This window comes from Notamacropus eugenii, chromosome 3, assembly GCF_028372415.1.
Source record: "Notamacropus eugenii isolate mMacEug1 chromosome 3, mMacEug1.pri_v2, whole genome shotgun sequence".
NCBI lineage: Eukaryota > Metazoa > Chordata > Mammalia > Diprotodontia > Macropodidae > Notamacropus > Notamacropus eugenii.
The window spans coordinates 85166275-85181015 of NC_092874.1; the positions used below are offsets into that span (position 1 = coordinate 85166275).

The 14741-nt window shown below is 35.9% G+C and overlaps 1 protein-coding gene across 2 annotated transcripts in view; it reads left to right on the top strand.

Annotated features, from left to right (window-relative positions):
* ESYT2 (extended synaptotagmin 2) overlaps positions 1–14741 on the top strand; it is a 107012-nt gene that overhangs the window by 53774 nt on the left and 38497 nt on the right. For both annotated transcript variants that reach the window (XM_072652075.1, XM_072652076.1), the window contains exons 4-6: positions 176–252; positions 1117–1189; positions 1439–1528. In XM_072652075.1, coding sequence (XP_072508176.1) covers positions 176–252; positions 1117–1189; positions 1439–1528 — 240 coding nt within the window. The remainder of the gene's footprint in view (positions 1–175; positions 253–1116; positions 1190–1438; positions 1529–14741) is intronic.

A 14741-nucleotide genomic window follows, 5' to 3' on the forward strand; every position in this document is an offset into this window, starting at 1 on the left:
TTACTGAATTGCTTGTTTATGCAAACCTTTTCCCTCTGGTATGTATTTTTTAAAAAAATCTAACTTACTTAAATAAGAACATCTATGAAACAGTGGTACAGAGAGGAAAAGCTAAAAATATGATAAAGTAGTAGGGTTTGGTCTCTGAGAAATTCTGAAATCTTACTTGTTTCAGCCCCTGAGGATTAATGGTGTTAAAGTGTACACTGAAAATGTGGACAAACGGCAGATTATTTTGGACCTTCAGATCAGGTAATTATTGTTTGGTCCTGTCACTAACTTAGGAGTTAGCCTGACCAGAAAAAGGGAAGATGTGCCCAACCAACTTCTTACCCACTAACCAATATAATGCCACCACTTGAAAATCTTCCTTGTTTTAGTGACCTTGTGGGTGTGGGTTTTTCTTTCCTGGGTGCAGATTAGAATCCGTCCATGCTTCATCACCCCCTGCTAGTTCATGCCTTTCCCCAGAGGATCAATCCAATGTATTAGAGTCCTTCCCTCCAGGCTTTAAAAAAATATTTGGTGGTTACCATCGCAACACATAGGCTATCTCTTATCTGGCTATGTGACTGGCTGATGTCATACTTTCCCTGAACAGTATTCTTCGCACAACTTTTTGCAACTATGGCATCATTTGAAATATGCTATAGCCTCCTTTTTCACACCATACATATCTCTGTTCCTTTGGGGTCATCTCCAACATTAATTTTTCAGTCCTGTGGTATTCTAAGATTTTCAGCTATGTAGAATCATTGGTAGAAAATTTGGGTTAAAAAGATAGGGTTTTGTGCTGTAGAGCCTCTTGGGATGGTTACAAGCTCTGTATAGTCACTTAGATGTAATCCAGCTTGTTCTCTTTCTCCTATTCAGATCTTGGTCTAATTCATTGTTCTTCTCTGTTACCCAATTTTCAACTTTTTAGATGATGGCTATAGATAAAATGATTGCATTTCTTTATTTTTTAATTAAATATTTTTTGCTGTGACTTGATTTAATTTTGGCTTGGTTTAATTTCATTTGAGTCTTAGACCTAAGAATATATTATAATTTGTCTGGTTACTGAAGATTATTGTTAATTGTTCTTATTTTAAATAATCTATTTTCCTCTTTTAGTTTTGTGGGAAATTGTGAGATTGATTTGGAGATCAAGAGATACTTCTGCAGAGCTGGAGTGAAAAGTATACAAGTAAGTTCTTTTTTAAAAATCTAAATGTTGTATATCAAAGATAGAACATGTTTTTTCCATTATGTCACTTTCTTTGAAAGATTTTTTTGTTTACAAGTTGCAGACTGTGGCACAACCCAGTATGTGTCATTTTGGAGAAACTTGAAATCAGTAGTGTTAGTCATTTAAACTGTAATGCTTTTTTGTCTTTGTATACTTTGTCCTTTATATGTACATGAAGGTATATAATAACTTTTTTCTTTATTTTAGATTCATGGAACAATGAGAGTTATCTTAGAACCATTGATTGGGGACATGCCGTTAGTTGGAGCTCTGTCCATTTTCTTCCTCAGAAAACCTGTAAGTCCATATCACTATTTTTTAATCTCTTCACTGACAAAGTAAAGTACCGAAGAGCAAATGAAGAGAAGTGTTCTTATTTACCTTCTTTTCTTTGTACCTAAAATGCATCCTAGGATTACTTCTTTGCCTCTTCCTAAAGAATCTCTTCTAAAGAGAAGATTTTTAAACCCTTGTGAAGTTTGTTGTGATAAAATTGTTTAAATAGGCTTAATATTTCCTACATATTAATAATATATATTTTATGAAAAATTATTTTAAAGGTCCAGTTTTTGCATATTAGATGTGATTTGTACATATTTATTATATTTATCTGAATGTAAACTGCCATTTTGTCTTAAATCTAGCTCAAATAAAAGTTGAACAGGCTATAATTTTACTTTTAGTGTTGTAGACAAAGCTTAAACCTAACTGGTTTCTCAGGTTATCACAATAGCTTCCTCACAGGGCCCCATCCATGATGAATGAGTCTCCACATATCACCCCAGCTGCTGGCATGGCAAGATAAGGAAAGATCAAATAAAGATAGATTTAGAGCTACAAGAGAGCTCACTGCCCACTTCATCCAACTTCCTCATTTCACAGATGAGAACTGGGACCCAGACAAGTTAAGGGAATTGTTTAAGGTCACATGTAGTGTTGAAGCACAGTAAATAGAGCTGCATTTTGAACTCAATTCCTCTGATTCCAAATGCAGTCATCTTTCTTTGCCAGGTTGCCTTCCACTGATGAATAATCTGCCTACATCCTTGCCATGAGTTGCTTAGAGATAAAGATAGCATTGTCAAGTTCATCAGCTTTTCCTTTTTGCCACATACCAGTGAGACTCTGGAGCAGTCCTGTAGATGTATAATAGAGAGGAGCTCCCTAAGCTTTACCTTTGCCAAGATTTTGTACTTGCTTCCTCCTCCTTGGGCTCAGCTCTCCACTGTTGGTAGAGAGATGATCCCGGGCCAGTACCTGGATCCTGCAGAGATGCCTTCATGGCTTACAGTGTGTCAGAGTGGAAAAGTGGCCCTGAGTGGGGGAGGAAGCCTGCAGAAGAGTACCGCGTTTCCAAGCTTTGAACTGATCAGGGATTGCTGTAGGAGTGGAGTGAGAAAAGACAGGAGGAGAGCAAGAGAGGGAGGGTGATTCATCATTTGGGTTCTTCAGCCAGGAAAAAGTTTTAACTTACCGTAGTTTTTGGCAAGTCCAAATTTCCACACTTTTCCTGGTTTGTTTCTTTGTTTTTTAGCTTGTAATGATGTCATACTTTTTGTGTGGCAAAAACACAGGTTCTTTTTAAAAGACAAAAAATAACAGGTTTATCCTAAATACCTCAATTGTTATATAATCTATTATGTAACTTATGTAAGTTTTTGTATTTAACAGAAGAAACGATCTCATTTTAGAGATGCAGTCTGTAGTCAAACCAATACATTAATACTTCACAGTTAATAATTTATCCATTGAAATGATTCAGTATATGGTATTACAGTCACATTGTCATGTTGTGAGTTTATTTAACCCAGGGCTTCTTAACTTTTTTGTGTGTGTAAATGGGCCCCTTTGGCAGTCTGGTGAACCCTCTGAACCCTTTATTGAAATAATGTTTTTAAATATATAAAATAAAATACATAGAATCACTAAGGAAATCAGCTCTATTGAAATATAGTTATCAAAATAGATATATTTTTTAAGTTCACAGACTCCAGATTAACTCAGGACTCATTTTTTAAAAGCAATGCCCTATTTCTAAATAGAACCAAAAAGTTTTTGCTGTTATCTTTGCTTTTTTCCAGTAAGGATTTCTGTTAGTTTTCAAAAATGCATTAGTATATTGAAAATTTAATTATTATGTTTTGTGGGTCAGTTTTGATTTGGTTAGATGCAAGGAACATCTAAAAGCTGGTAGATTGCTTTTACCTCTATATCGAAACTTGATTTACATGGTAATTTTTTTTAAAAGGAGGTCCATAATTAGTTTAAAAACTATTAAGTGCTTCATGAATATAAACTGTTGTGCATATTTTAAATAGCTTTTGGGTTAAACTAAAGTTCAGTAAATCACTCATTATTTTAAGTTAATGCTTTATTTTTTGTCTATGAAATGTAATCAACTTGTTTTTTCTAGTTTATATGATAAACAAAATTTAGTGCTTTACTCTTTGATTTTTACTGAAAAATCCATATTATTCTTATTTCATTTAAATCTACCACATAGGTATTTACCTGAAAAAAGTATGTGTGTGTATGTGTGTGTGTATGTATATATACATATGTATGTGTATATATATGTATATTATGTATATATACATATGTATGTGTATATATATGTATATTATATATACATACATACACACATATATTGCTATGAAGTATGTTTGCATATTGCTATGAAGACCTTGCAAACTAGCAAAAATGCTGAACCTTGCAGACAGCTAAAAAAAAAAAAACACAGCAAAAAAAGCTGGAAGCTGAAGGTTTAGAAGTCATTTATTTAGACAGCTCAGCCATATATGGGCAATAAACAGTTATCCAACAGATGCTACATACTGAAGGGAATTTTTGTCAGTTACTTTAAGCTGGAAAATATGAGATCAAAATCCACTGCTGGTTGCCAAGTAATTCTTTCTCTTTAATAAAAAATACTTTAAAGTTTTTTTGACTGTCTTTATTATTCAGAAACTTGATGATAGTAACATTGTTGAACCACTGTAAACTTTGAGCTTTTTAAACAATTTTCCCCCAATTAATAAGAATTTTTTTCATTTCCTCTTCTTCCTTTCCCCAGTAAAAAGTGGAAAAGGGAGGGAGGGAGGGAGGAAAAAAAAGGATGGCCAAACTCTTCTAACACATAAGCAAAAACTAGTTGTTTGCCTTTACAATGTTATAGTTATAGTATAAGTTCTCCTTCAGAGTTGGTTCCACATCATGATTTCTTACAACACAGTAATTGTGTTACATTATTGCATCATGTGTTTAGCCATTTCGTAATTGATTGGCATCCGAGTTCTTTGCTACTCAAAGAGCTTCTAATATTTTTGTACATATAGGTCCTTTTCTTCTTTTTTTAATCTCTTTGGGGTATAGGCATACTAGGATATCCTTGTGTCAAAAGGTTTGCTCAGATTTAGTGCTCTGTAAACTTTGGTTTTGAAAAGCACGTAACACATAAGCATCGTAAAGGAAAACAAATTTCTGCATTGGTAGGGATGGATTTAGAAAACCCATTTCAGATGTATACCAGGAAATTTCTGTGGCCTGGGGATAGTTGTAAAGATCTAAGGGCCCATGAGTGAGGATAATACTGCTGGAGTCCACTTATATGGATGATAAATCTCAGGGATATGTTTGTGGGATCTACTTAGTCAATCTTTTCAACTGGTTGGTTGTTGTCCTTTGTCTTCGAAGAGGACCAAAATGACATCACCATGATAAAGTAAAATTTCACTGTGTTTGACTGTGGCTGATCAGATTAATATGAGCTAAGAATGCTCTGCCACAGATAGTCCATGTGAATTTGTGCATCCTACGTTTACTTTGTGCTGTCTCAATTCTGCTTTGCTCAAAGAGCACAGCACCCTTTCTGATGTGGGCACACTATGCTGAGCGGTCCTGTGCCAGTGTCTCCCACGTTGCACAGTCTAATCCAAAGTTCTTGAGAGAGACCTTGAGAGTGTCCTTGTATCGTTTCTTCTGGTCATCATGAGATCGCCTGCCCCATGGGAGTTCTCCATAAAATAGTCATTTTGGCAAGCGTACATTTTGGATTTGAACAAGGTGGCTAGTCCATCGGAATTGCACTCTCTGAATCATAGTTTGAATACTTGGCATTTCAACTTGACAAGGACTTCAGTGTCTGGTACCTTATCCTGCCAGGTGATCCTCAGAATCTTCCTAAGACAGTCAGTCTTTTCAACAATTGATGATATGGAGCCACAACATAGGCTCCAGTCCATTCTTAGACTGGAGAAGGCCATTTAATATTCAGACGCATCTTAGTTTATGATTCGTATGTAAATCTAGAGTTTTCTAGAAGCAGAATGGAAATGATGATCCACTGACCAAAAGAACTAATGGTTGTCCATTAGGGTAGGGGTTACAGATGTGAAAAGTAGCAGATCGTTTATGTGGTCTGTAGTTAAGATATGAAGATGACAAATGGATGTTCTACAGACATAAAATGAAGTTATTTTATAATTATAAGGCAGAACATGTAGTGATAAACCTTTCTTGACTATGGCAACTCATGAAACAAGGAAAATTTTTAAAAATGGCGGTTTGTTTGCATTCTTTTGCTTCGGCAGTAGTAACAGAGTGATAGGAATGAGGACAGAGCGTGTAAAGAATCAGTTTTTAGACCATCAGCAAATTTTAATTTAACTGTTATTTCTCTAGATGTAATATCTTTGTCCAAGGACCAACAAGTAGACATTTCTAGGGGAACTGAGTCATAACAACCTTGATACTCTTGCTATAAACAAACCATGGAGAAAGAAAGAAGTATTTTCTAAATGAAAAGATGACTCAAAGCAATCTTTGAAGAAGCAAAGAAAAAGATTGATAGAGTGGATTTTGTAGTATGACCCAAAACTGGAAGAATGCCTCAGGACATTTGATCATAACATATTAGTCAGATAGTAAATTTTTATTAAGTGCTTTCTATGTGCTAGGCACTGTGCTAAATCCTGAAAATGTAAAGAAAGACATTTGATCATCTTTGTATTGCACGCAATAAAGAGGAAATAAACAGTGAAGGTAAGGCACTAGAATTAAGAAGGTTTGGGAAAGTTTTTCTATAGAAAGTGGCATTCAAGCCCATCTGACCTGAGGGACTTGAAGGAAGCCAGGATGGAGAGCACTTCAAACATGAGGGACAGCCAGAAAAAACACCCACATCCAAGAGATAGAGCTGCCTTGTTTTGGGAGTTGCAAGGAGGGCAGTGCCATTTGATCAGATAGTATGTTGGAAAGTGTAAGGTATAAGAGGATTGGAAAGGGAAGTGGGGCAAGTTATAAAGGGTCTTAAATATCAAATAGGATTTTTTATTTGATCCTGAAGGTGACAAGAAGCCATTCATTGGAGTTTATTTAATAGAGGATTAACATGATTGGACTCGTGATTTAGGAAAATATTACAGTACTAAAAGTATGATAAGTATTTCCAAAAATATTAACATGAGAATAATTGCAGCTTAAACACTAGCAATGATTGTTAAGGATAAAATGGTAGAAAAATTCTATGAAGAATGTGATAAGACACACCAGTCAACATGGACTCTGGTAGTTGGTGACTTGGTTGCAAAAGTGGGAAAAGTTGGAGATGAGGTGAAATATATGGGAAAGTGATTCAGAGGCCAAAGACCTTTAGGTTATACCAAAGCGTCACATCTCTAAATCATGAACATTTTCTTTAAAATAAAAAGAATTGGTAGGGACTGGACATGGGCAGCACTAAGTAACATCTCAAAGAATGAGAAATTTTGACAGACAGGAGAATATTTATTATGGACACAAAAGTTATCCCTGAGTCATCTGCATGTATTCATATCATCAGAATAAAGAACACACTTTATTATAAATTAGGAGAAAGAATGTCAATGAAAAAGATTATAGAATACAATTGAATTAACTTTCATTAAATAAGCTTTTGAAAATAAAAAAAATGGGAAGTGGACAACAAAAATGACATCAGAACCAACTTTAATAATGTCATCTAGAAGTTAGACCAATATAATTGGTAAAATGAGAAATTGATAGATTAAAAGAGCCCAGAAAATACTTTATAATAGTGATAGCTAATAATAGCTGTCATTTTTGTATAGCACCTGCTAAATGCCAGGAATAGCATATTATAAGTATTTTCTGATTTGAGCTGTACAAAAACTCTTGGAAAAAGGTGTCAGCAAATATTTGACTTACTTGTTAGGCAGAGAAGTGACTGCCACAAGCAGCAGTGGATTAGAATATAAATTAGTATGTAAAATCTTTTAAAAATCTTTTCCCCAGTTTCATGTAAAGACAATTTTTAACATTCATTTTAAAAAATCTTTAGTTTCAAATTCTCTCCCATTCCCCCTTCCTAAGATGGTAAACAGTTTGTGAAATTATGCAAAACATAATTTCATATTAGTCATGTTGTGAAAGCAGCCTAAAAAAACTCATGAAAAAATAAAGTGAAAAATAATATGTTTCTATCTGCATTCAGGCTCCATCATTTCTTTCTCTGGGTGTGGATAGCATTTTTCATCATGAGTCCTTTGGCATTGCCTTGGATCATTGTATTGCTGAGAAAATAGTGAGGTCATTCATAGTTAATCTGTAAACTCTTAAGGAGACAAAGAATGGCAGATGATTATGAGCAACATTTTCTCATAAAACAAATAGAAGCAGTGGAAGACAAAACTAATCTAAAGAAATCTTGGCAGGCCATATAGATAAGCATAGTCATCCCAAGGGTATTTGTAAGATGATCACCAGAAAAATAACTGCAGCTTATGTGCCATTATCTTTTGTAGATGAGGAGATAGACAGACTCTACAAAGAACTTAATAACACAACCTTAAAAGCTCTCTTCTAGCAAAGTATCTTCCATGCATAGGATATAGCAATGCATCTTGAGGGAAAGATGGGACATTATGTACCGGATGGGTCAACCACTCACAACCACCTAGACCACTTCTCCCCTGAGACCTCGGTAGAGGAAATCTAGGACTCTGCACCTAAGAACTGTAGGTGTAGCAGAGATGACCAACATCACATCTAGCCAAGTCCTCATGGCCATCATTCAGAGGAGTAACATTCAAGGAGATGTAACCTGGAACCTACCTGTTCAGGTTCTACAACCCTGCATTCTTTGACAGCCACAGCTACTGAAGACCCAAAAGAGATGATTCTCACCACCCAAGTCCTTGACACTTTCAGAATGTTCAATGGATGTGATATTTATGATGTTCAGTCCTTTTCAGTCATGTCTGTCCCTTCATGACCTCATTTGGCATTTTCTTGGCAAGGATACTTGAGTGGTTTGCCACTTCCTTTTTCAACTCATTTTACGGATGAGAAAACTGAGACAAACAGGGTTAAGTGACTTGCCCAGGGTCACACAGCTAGTAAGTGAGACCAGATTTGGAAGATGAGTTTTCCTGACTTTGGATAGTACTCTATCCACTGCGCCACCTAGCTGCCCCTAGGAAATGGCATTAAAGATGAATTACTATCTGCTTTGCTATTACATACTAATACCCTTGTGCCCTTCCATATGCCTTGAAGTTAAAACTTCCTCTATGTATTGTCTTCCTTTCTCAGAATTTGAGATTTTTGAGACCAAGGATTACTTTTTTCTTCCCCTTCTAATTATAAGATATGAACCTAGGTATTCCTGACTTAAAATCCAGCATTCTTTCTAGAGATTTTTCATTATTACTTCCATGTGTAGATATTATAGTATATTTAAATTTCAATTCAGAAACTTCATAGTTTCATTTTTATATGCTAAATTATGTTAAATCTGGACTATTATTTCCAGAGTGACTGAATCCAGTGTCTTTAATTATGGGAGTCACAATGTGACACACATTTTAAAGTGTATAGTAATTAAGAAAGTATCTTTAATGAATTGTCACTCATCAAAGAACTTCATTCAGATTTATGGAAGCATATAATTAATCAGATAAAAATTATGGTAGAGTAGAAAAGAGAAAAATCTCAGTGGAATGCTTCGTAGTCCAATTTCCAGTGTTTCATTACAGCTCTGGAATTGTTTGTAGCGACAAACCTAACATTTTGCATCATAAGATGTGGCTTTTCCAAGCGAAGCATAACAGTTTTTGTGGAATGAGTTCATGGCTTTCAGAAATGCAAGTCTCACTGACTCTACAGCTTCCCAAAATAGAAGTCTTACTCATGCAGTTGCATTGGCTTCAGTTGCTCTGAGGCTTGTTCTTTGTGTGGGAATAGGCATCCTAATTTTAGTTGCCTTTCAAGAGCTTTTTCCTAAAACATAGATTTTATCATGTCCCTCCACTGCTCAAAAACCTCCCACCTTGGTTGATGCCTTTTACATAACCTCTTCCCTCAGCTTGGAGTGTCTTCCCTCAGCTTGGAGTGTCTTCCCTGTAAAAGTCAAAGTGCTGCCTATTTTTCTCCAACTCACATTTCACTCTGCCTTTTCAGCCTACTACTGCTCCAGCCCACACGGTTCTCCCCTTTCTCTGACCATAGTCTGGCCCATTCACAGGGCACTTTGTTTGTAATTCGTGCACATGACCTCAAATGCAGGCCGTGAACTCTTAGAATAATGTTTTGCAGTACTTTTCAGATCTCAGAGCCATATTGAAAATGTGTTAAATAAAAACTGCTAAGAATATTCAGGTAGATAGCTATCTCTAGAATGGTTTTATTACAAATATTATTACATCAGTTTCCAGAAAAGTCCATCCATTTCTGTGATTCGCTATGTGATATCAACCCTTGAGCTTCATCTTCCTGTGCCTACTTCACTTGAAATCTGAGCAGGATGTAGTATCTTCAGAAATAAAGGTGTTTATTTTATAGTGCCTAGAACCCTAATCTGAGAACAACTGCTTTTTCATGGTGATGGTAACAATGATCATTTCTCTAAATCTTCTATTGCAGGGATTCTTAACCATTTTTTGTTTTATGAACTCCTTTTGTCAGTGCTAGCACAATATAGCCCCATGCCATACATTTGCAAGGCATCCTAGTGCAATATGGAACCAGAATCCTGGGCTTCTGATCCTGCACTCATGCTGTGACCCAGGAGCAAGTCATTTCACCTCTGTTAGCCTCAGTCTTCTAGGAAACTGCAGAATCCTATACTTAGAGTTGGAAAGGGCATTAGCCATCATTTAGTCCAGCCCTCTCATTTCAGGTAAAAAAATGGGTTGCAGAGGTTATAGCATGTCCAAGGTCACCCAAGGATGTGATAAAGCCAGGATTTGAATCCTGGTTTTCTGACTCCAAATACCTCAGTGCTTTTTGTCCTGTACCATATTACCCCTCTTTATCTATAAAATAAAAATAATGCTTTTATTCCCGGTGTTACACTGCTTTGGAAATTTGAGTTGTCAGTGAAAATGAATAGTAAAGTACTCTTAAAAGTGTAATTACTGGGGCATAAAGACAATTCAAATAACCTTTTCTTAAAATGTTTTTGTATTCATATCTTATGATTAGTTAATATTAATATTCTTCTAAAAAGAGAGGGAATATAGTATAATGAAGAGAATGCTGGAGTTAGAAAAAGGAGACTAGGACTCAAACATGGCCTGTGACATTTACTTCCAGGTGTAACCCTCAGGTTAATTTATATAATTTTAAATAATCTGTTTTATTGTGTGTAAAAAATACTTAATGCTAATAAGGTCATAAAATGATTGTGAGGAGCATGCTTTATAAACCTTAACTTCATTTTCAATCTGTAATTTTGTTATTTGCATAAACCTTCAACTGATGTAAATCTCTGCTCTTTCAAACTGCCCTTGATCATTGCTGAAACTGAATAGTTCATCATCTCACAGCTCTCCTAGTGATGAATCCCTTTGAACCAATGTAGGCTGGTATTCAGACAGCAAGCATACATTATCAAGACATCCTTAAAATGTTTCCAGCTTGGTGTAGGACTTGTCAGTTTATATTTCACTGGTAGAGCTGTCAGGACCTTAGCATCACCTCCATACCATAGTGAGGTATTGGAGAAGGACTTCAGGGGAGGTACAAAACTTAAAGTTTTATGTAAATGCAAGTTATTGTTATTACTCTCTCTTTAATCATTCAGCAAGGATTTGCTTAACCACTATTGTAATAATCATATCTTATTCTTAACATGCTGGCTTTTCATCTAGAAAATTCTTTATATATTTTATGTCTTTGAACATTAACATTAGTCAAACTATCATACCATATTTCTCCTTTTCACTACTAAGCTAGTATTTAGAATACATGGTCTATACTTGTGGCCTCCATTTACTCACTACTAATTCACTTCTCACTCTCTTGAAATCAGGTTTGATGTAGTGAAAAATTTCACAATAATCATAAGCTATCCAAAAATGGGGTGGGTTCCATTTAGAGGCAGTGGGTTTTCTTTGTGGAGTTTTTAAAACAGAGGCAGTATGAAATTAGGTGTGAAATGTTCTTAGGTTTTTTGATCACTCTTCCATACTCAGCTAAGAAAGTTATTGCTCCAAGGACTTACCCGACATTCCCTACAATGTATCATACTTACTTTTGTTTATTGTACCAAATACACAGTATTCTTTTTGAATAGTAACCTGTATCATTTTTTTCTTCATATACCTAATTTCTAGTACATTGCTTTCTGTAGTAGGTACTTAATTAAAATTTACTTGATCAGGTGAGTCTTGTGAGGCAGATCATAGATGTGTTATCATCCAGGTTTTAGGGGGTACAGAAGTGAGAATTCATTGTGGTGAAGTGACATGTCAGGTCCCACAGCAAATAGGAGAACAAGTGTTAGTCTGCTTCCATTGTGACTTGCTACTAACTAGACTTTCTGCTACACAACACTGAGGGAGAATAACTGAGAAGTGATCTTCCTGGCAGCTTTTGACAGGATCTCACTTTTAAGAAGTAGGATATGTTGCCACAAAAAAACTTGGAATTTAAATGCCTTTGCTTTCATTTTACAAAAGGTAAATCCAAATTTGAAGTGTTGTGTTTGATTTTATAATTTTTGCTTCTGAATTCAGGAGGAACAGGACTGCTACCTCTTTTCTTTGTTCTGATTCCTTTATAAGTAAAGTCAAATGAATGAATAAATGGGGAAAAAAGTTTATTAAGCACTTCGCTGTATGCCAAACATTGTGCTATGCACTGGGATTACGAATGTAAAACCAAAGATACCCTGTCGTCTCACAGACCAAATATTCTAATAGAGGGAGACAGTAGATATAGAGAAAGTGTATCCAGGTCTGGTTTAGAAGTCACTCAGGCTGTGAGTAAAGAACAAGGGAATAGGTTGAAATACCTTTCCAGGAACAGTGGCAGAATTGATTTAATTATGAATCTAAAACTGGTAGAGGGAAGAAGAATCACCAAGGACACAGAATGAAGCCTAGTTGGAGCCAGGCCTTCATATTATGGGTGATGTGAGGTCTCCATAAATCAGCAGGACTCTGCAGTCTTGAGTTGAAAGAGTGAAGTCTTCTGAAACATGATTTCCAGGTGGCTTATGAGAAGATAGAAGTAAACTATTGGTCCTTGAAAATGGAAAGGACTTCATTATCACTTTGGCACCATAGGCCACACTACAGAAATGATTGAGCTGCTTTATCTGTGTTCCTCTCTGCCCTCACCTGGACTGCTTCTTACTCCCTCATCTCATGTTTCTAGTTATGATGGTGACTCAGAGGATATTGAGGAGCCCACTTCTCCCACACAAGCACACTAGCCAAAGAAAATAAGAAAAAAACTCCTCTATCAAGCCAGGGGGGCTGCACAATAAGATGATCAGGTTCCAGAGTAAATTGGGAAAAACTATACCAAGGCAATGTAGTGCAAGTTCTTGTAAAGAATCCTAAAGCCTTTGAAACTTGAAAAAGGAGAAGTACTTGGGAAAATATGAATAAGCGGAAGAAATACTGAAAAGAGTGAGGGTGTATTATGGATGAATAAAAACCTAAAAGTTAATGCTAATGAAGAGCATTTCTTCAAATGTGACAGAGCTATAGAAGGAAAAAAATCATTTGACCATAAGGATGACAAGAGTGCCTGAAAGAGGGGCAGAGGCAAGATGATGGAGTAAAAGGAGGGACTTGCCTGAGTTCTCCCAAATTCCCCTTTAAACAATTTTAAAATCAAATCTCAAAATGAATTCTGGAGTGGCAGAGTCAGCAAAAGGATGAGGTGAAATAATTTTCCATTCTATGACAACTCAGAAGGTCCGCAGGAAAGGTCTGTTTCACTAGGGTGAAAGTGGAGTGCAGTCCAGCATGGGCCAGGACTGGGCAGGCCAGAAGTGGACCTTGGAACCATGGAACTTTTAGTCCACAGATGGTAAAGGGTTTGGACAACTGGTCAGAAGGATATTACAGAGGATCCTTTGTTGGCACTGGGTGAAGAAGGACTGTATCATGTTACCCATAGGTAGTTTAGGGTTGAAGTCTCAAGGTGAGGAAGAGCACTAGTATGTATAGCCTCAGGGGACTGGGGACCCTGGTCACAGTTCCAGGGAAGGAAAGAAAGTTTGTGTTGGCTCAAAGACTAGAGTACAGACCAAGAAAGCAGTGACTACACCTCCCCTTAGATCATACCACATTTGAAGAACTAAAAACTGTATTACAGATCCGCAAAACTCTCTGAAAACAGCAAAACAAAAAACTTGGGACAGTGCTCCCCCTAAGCTGGGGAGAAAGTCCACTTTAACATAAAGTTAAAAGTAAAGAAATAGACCTGAAAAAATGAGCAAACAACAACAACAAAAAGAACTTGACCATAGAAAGTTACTATGGTGAAAGGAAAGATCAAAACACAAATTCAGAAGACAGAAAAGGCAAAATGGCTATATCCAAAGTCTAAAGGAGAAAAAGTGAATTGGATTCAAGACCAAAAAAAAATTCCTGGAAGAGCTCAAAAAAAATTTTAAAAATCAAATAAGAGGGGTAGACAAAAAATTGGGAAAAGAAATTGGAGTGATACAAGAAAATTATGAAAAAAGTCAACAGCTTGGTAAAAGAGGCACAAAAAATACTGAAGAAAATAATATCTTAAAAAGCAGAATTGGCAAAATAGAAAAAGGTGAAGAGAAGAGCTCCTTAAAAAGCAGAATTGACCAATTGGAAAAAGATATACAAAAACTCATTGCAGAGAAGGATTTTAAAAAGCAGTGTTGGCCAAATGGAAAAAGGCACAAAAGCTCACTGAAGAAAACAATTCCTTGGAAATTAGAATTGAGCAAGTAGAAGTTAATGACTTTATGAGACATCTAGAAACAAGAAAAGAAAACCAAAAGAATGAAAAATAGATGACAATAGGAAAGATCTTATTGGAAAAACAATTGATCTGCAAAATAGATTGAGGAGAAATATTTTAAAAATTATTGAATTACTTGAAAGCCATGATCAAAAAAGAGCCCAGACATATTTCAAGAAATTATCAAGGAAAACTGCCCTGATAACCTAGAACAAGAGGATAAAATAGAAATGGAAAGAATCCACTCCTAAAAGAGATCTCAAAGTGAGATAGC